The sequence below is a fragment of the Sinocyclocheilus anshuiensis genome, unplaced genomic scaffold, assembly GCF_001515605.1.
Source record: "Sinocyclocheilus anshuiensis isolate Anshui unplaced genomic scaffold, SAMN03320099.WGS_v1.1 scaffold284, whole genome shotgun sequence".
Classification (NCBI taxonomy): Eukaryota; Metazoa; Chordata; class Actinopteri; order Cypriniformes; family Cyprinidae; genus Sinocyclocheilus; species Sinocyclocheilus anshuiensis.
In genome coordinates this window covers 1124659-1129263 of record NW_015554266.1, presented here as the reverse complement: position 1 = coordinate 1129263, position 4605 = coordinate 1124659, and the positions used below count along the sequence as shown (strand labels likewise).

The 4605-nt window shown below is 42.6% G+C and overlaps 1 protein-coding gene across 1 annotated transcript in view; it reads right to left on the bottom strand.

Annotated features, from left to right (window-relative positions):
• The window catches only part of LOC107671275 (neurabin-1-like), a 51069-nt gene extending 48805 nt beyond the window's left edge, over window positions 1-2264 (bottom strand). Inside the window, exons 1-2 of the mRNA XM_016464168.1 lie at window positions 2216-2264; window positions 63-1747 (exon numbers count right to left, since the gene is read on the bottom strand). Coding sequence (XP_016319654.1) covers window positions 63-1747; window positions 2216-2264 — 1734 coding nt within the window. The remainder of the gene's footprint in view (window positions 1-62; window positions 1748-2215) is intronic.
• Between the last annotated feature and the right edge of the window lie 2341 nt (window positions 2265-4605).

The following is a 4605-nucleotide window of genomic DNA, read 5'->3' as shown; positions in this document are numbered from 1 at the left end:
TTTTTTTTTTTTTTTATGTACTTTTTAATTGAATGTTATTTTGTTACCATGATACTGCTTACCCGTATCGGCTCAGTGGAGAATCTGATTTTCCTTCTTGGAGGCTGTTCTTCATCCTCAGACAAACCAGGAACTTCCTCAAACTCATCATACACCTCAGTTTCATCCTCATCCTCCTCAACCTGCAGGTCCTGAACCAGTTCCTTATCATCCACAAACGCTGCGCTCTCAAAACTATAAAACACCGGAGAAGTTTTCCCACATTCATCTGGATTTTCCTGCTCGCTGTCCTCATCATTATCTTCATGACAGCTATTCCTCTTTTGTATGATCTCCTCCTCCTCCTCTTCTTCATCCTCTTGATTTGGTTCCTCTTTCTTCAGCTCTGCTGAGAAGCACACATCCTTCTCCAGCTGTTTGTCCTCTGAATGGTTTTGAGGTGATAACACCTTCAGAGAGTCAGCAACATGTTCTATCGGTGCCTCAGTTTTAAGTTCCCTTTGTAGCTTCACCTCCATCATAACATCCTCCAAAAACTCTTCATCACTCTCCTCGCTTTCTGAAGACTCGTTCTGGACCACTACCAGCTCAGCCCGTACCACTCCTGCACCAGTGGGGTCCAGACATTGTGGGGCCTGCTCACAAGAGATGTCCCTAGACGGACTGCGAATTATGTGGTTTTCACTTTTTGGTTCCTCAGGATTCAGAGGCCGTTTATATAGGCTACTTGCTGAAGATTTGACATCTTTCGCAGGAGTACTACTAAGTTGGGTTGGTTCATTTGTCATGGACTCTCTCACCGAGTCATTTCCCGATGACGGAGACGGTTTAAACGGGCTTTGAGCAGTGGGTGAAAGAGGCTCGCCAGTGCTCCTGCTGGTCGGAGAGGTCGGGTTATATGAAATCGGACTGATGGACTTGAACGGAGGGCTGTGAGAGTCTGTTTTAGGTGAGAAAGGTTTGGGTGATGTGTCAGAGTTTGGGGATGTGGGTTTGTGTGCTGGATCAGTACCAGGGGAGGTGGGTTTCTGGGAACTCCCTCGTAGAGGTGATGGCAGCGAGCGCTCAGTGGGGCTGCTCAGTTTCTCAGGACTTTCAGCAGAAGCTTGCACTGACTCGTCTTTGTCGCCATCCACAATGAAGTTCTCCAACCGCCTTGAAATAGGCCCGGCGTTAAGTGATAGTCTATTGACCTGTTTTGAGTCCTCAACATCCCTCCTTTCCTCTGGGGCACTCCCCACGGGTGACGTCGGGCTTTTGATGACACTATTGCTGCAATTTTCAGAAGATCCAAAGGACCTCCGGGCCCCACGAATAGAAACTCTGCCGGGCACTGCGGCAGGCTGCTCTTTCATCCCTCTCTCAAAGAGTTTTCTGGTAACTGAAAACTTTTCCGCCAGGGTGACTTTATCGACCTCGACTTCCTCTCCCTTTAGAGTTCTGTCCGCGCTCTGCGGCTCTTGGTTGTTGGCGCTACTGAGGCAGGTTTTGTGAGTGCTGACTGGGAACTTGGACACTGGGGATACAGGAGAAGATGTATCTGTTTTGTGAGCAGGTTCCTGACTCTCAGGCGGTTGCTGGCCGTCCATTTGCAGGAAGATGTTCTTTATTTTGTTCACCCGGTTGCCAAACGGCCTCCCTCTAGTGTCCTCCCGGGGGTCGCTGGCTCCATTAGCATAAGATTTGGCCTCGCTGTCGGGTTTGGTGCCATCAAAAGAGCACTTAATGGCGTGGAAGTCCGTCCCGACTGCACTGTTGATTCAGTCCAGGTCAGGTCGAGAACGGCGTGGGAAAAGAACCTCGATTCATCCGCCGCTCCTGTGTTCAATGAAAATAAAATAAAATAAAATAAAATTCATGAAATTTGTCGATTAAAAAAAATGTAGCCTATGGACAACCAACAAATAAAAATATGCACATATTTAAATGTATTAATTTAACATTTCATTAAAGTTCATCTTCATAGGACTTTAAAGCAGGAAGGTAGGCCAGTAACTGATGGAACTAGGAGTTATTCAGTGCTATGTGTGCTCTGCAGACCTCTAGGGTCCCTGACACACGAGTATGTTCTACCCCTCAGATGACAACAACAACAGCTTAATGAACTTTCTGAACGTTTTATGTCCTTGCAACAGCCTTTTAGGCGTAATTCATCTTCTCGTAATGGCCCAGTAGTGTGTAGGCGATGCCAACAACCAGGCCATTTTGCCAGTACTTGTGATAATGAGCACGTTGTTTCTCAGGTTCAGCACCACCAGCCCCATCATCAGCCTCGTCCCCCACAGACCTTGTGTCCTTCTGGTCAGCCGACGGAAAACTAGCACTAGCAGAGCCGCAGAGCAGGAGGGGATACTATTGGCTCAAGTGCACCAAAGCCTGACCACGCGGCCACCCTGCACACAATTTAGTAATAAAAAAGAAACAGAAGACAAAAAAGGTGCGAAATCAAAACCACATGCACAAGGCAAATGGGTCAAAGTTCAAACTTAGGCTATTATAACCTCTTTTAAAAAACGTCCTTTTAAATCTCCTCGTGTCCCGCGGCCATACTCTTCTGCGGGTCGGAAATGTCCGGTTCACCATTTCGCCTTAGTGGACAGAGTACGGGCACATCACGTCTCCAGCGCGGTCCTTTAAGCAGTGCGAGGTGGGAACAGGGACTATAGGGCACCTGGGGCTGCAGTCTCTCAAGTCCCTGGGTCTAGTAATATCATGGCATTAGCCGTTTTTAGACCCTGGGTTTAAGACCACCCACCCCTTTTACTTTTCCTTGTTATTGTCGGGGCGCCGATACAAAGTTGGGGGAAGATGTAGTGAGGTCCCTTGTAAGACCGTAAGTTCCTTTAAGAAAGTGACAGGGCCCCTTTCAGAGCGTTTCTCAGTAGGCGGAAGTGTGCGCGCTAGTAAATTGCCATGTGCTTTATAAGACGGAGTGGTGGTTTGGAAGGGTTATAAACTTTATTCCCTATTGAGACTTAGGTTTCCCGTTCGAATAAGGTAATTAATTATTGGAGATGATGTAATATTGTTTATTTTTTTTAGGATTTGCCGTTTAGTTGCCACTGCTGTCAACTACATAACCCAGTTGTATTCTTTTGGGTTATGTAATATTTTCTTTTCTATTCGTTGGCTGTTGTCTTCTGTGGATTAATCTGTTATTCCATATTGTGTGCGCCTAGTGGAATTTGTTATTGTTATGGTGTTTATAAATGGGCTGCATTGCCTATTAATGCACAGTTTTCTGAACATTTCCACTTTTGTGGAACCCAACTAATTTTATTCTCTTTTTTTATTTTTTTGTTAAGCTTTGTTATAGTTGAGAAACTCGTCTCTATTCCTTTTATTGGGTTGGTCCACACGGATCTGTGCTTATAACTTAACCTAACATTCCCTGAAGAGAACAAGATTCAGGGTGGCCTAGTCAGGCTATGGTTGATTTGGCTTAGTAATTGCCCATAGACCTTATGTTGCCCTCACGCTACATTAATGTAAAAATTAATTGAAATGAATTTGAAATTTAATTCAGTTAAATTAAATGTATTTTTTAAATGTAATATAATTTAAATGTAGTTTATTTTCATTGTATCTTGATTTAATTGTTTTAATTCTTCAATTCTTCTTCAATTATTTTTCAATTTATTAATTATTAATATTTGTGATTTAATGTTTAATGAATTAATTGAAATCATTAATGGCCTTTCTATGATGAGCCTTAAAATAAAGACGTAGGCTCTGAAGGCTGAACATGAAGGATTGAACCACATGTTTAATAATGGAGGTGAACAGATTTTTAAGTTCAAGAATCTGTCATTGAAACCCCTAATTGATTGGCCACTAATCTGAATATTTGTCATCCTTTGGTGATTACAGCACTGAAAATTACAAAAGTTATAGGTCAGAGTTCAGATTGCAATGCGAATGCTTGCTGTTGTCACAATGATTTGTTTATCTCAACTTGTGCTGTAATAAACATTTATCTTACTGAAAAGAAACATTGGTACAGTTCAGTCTCTGAATACAAAGCATGTGTGTTTCGGTGTGATGTGGCAGTTGGAAACCCCGTCTCATGTCCCAGCTCAGTTCACAGATGTCTGTCTGATGTTTCCTTCAGTTCTTATGTCTGGCAGTGTGTGTGTGTGTGTGTGTGTGTGTGTGTGTGTGTGTCACTAATGTGCCTGCTTCAGTCAGACCAGAATATGTTACAGGGTTAATACAATTTTTAGTTTTTGTTTTGGTGCTGCTTTCACATGAAAGTTATATAAAGGTATACATATACAACCAAACCTGTTTTAAACCCTGTATCTCATCATTACTGTTAAATATACTTTCAGTCCACATTTTTTTTAAACACAGGGTCTTTGTAATGTGTAATGAAAACATTTGGTTTAATCACCTAAACTCAAGAGTATGATCGTCTTTCAATGTAGTAACAATCAAATCATTCCGTAGCAAACAATGCAAGATACATGTTTCAAATCAGCCTTGCTGCTGAATTAAAGTTGTTACGGTAATACAGGCTACAGTTGCCCCATTGGAGAATACACTTACATTACCTTACCTTACATTAACCTACACAATTGACATACAGTCCATAAAGTTTGTAAT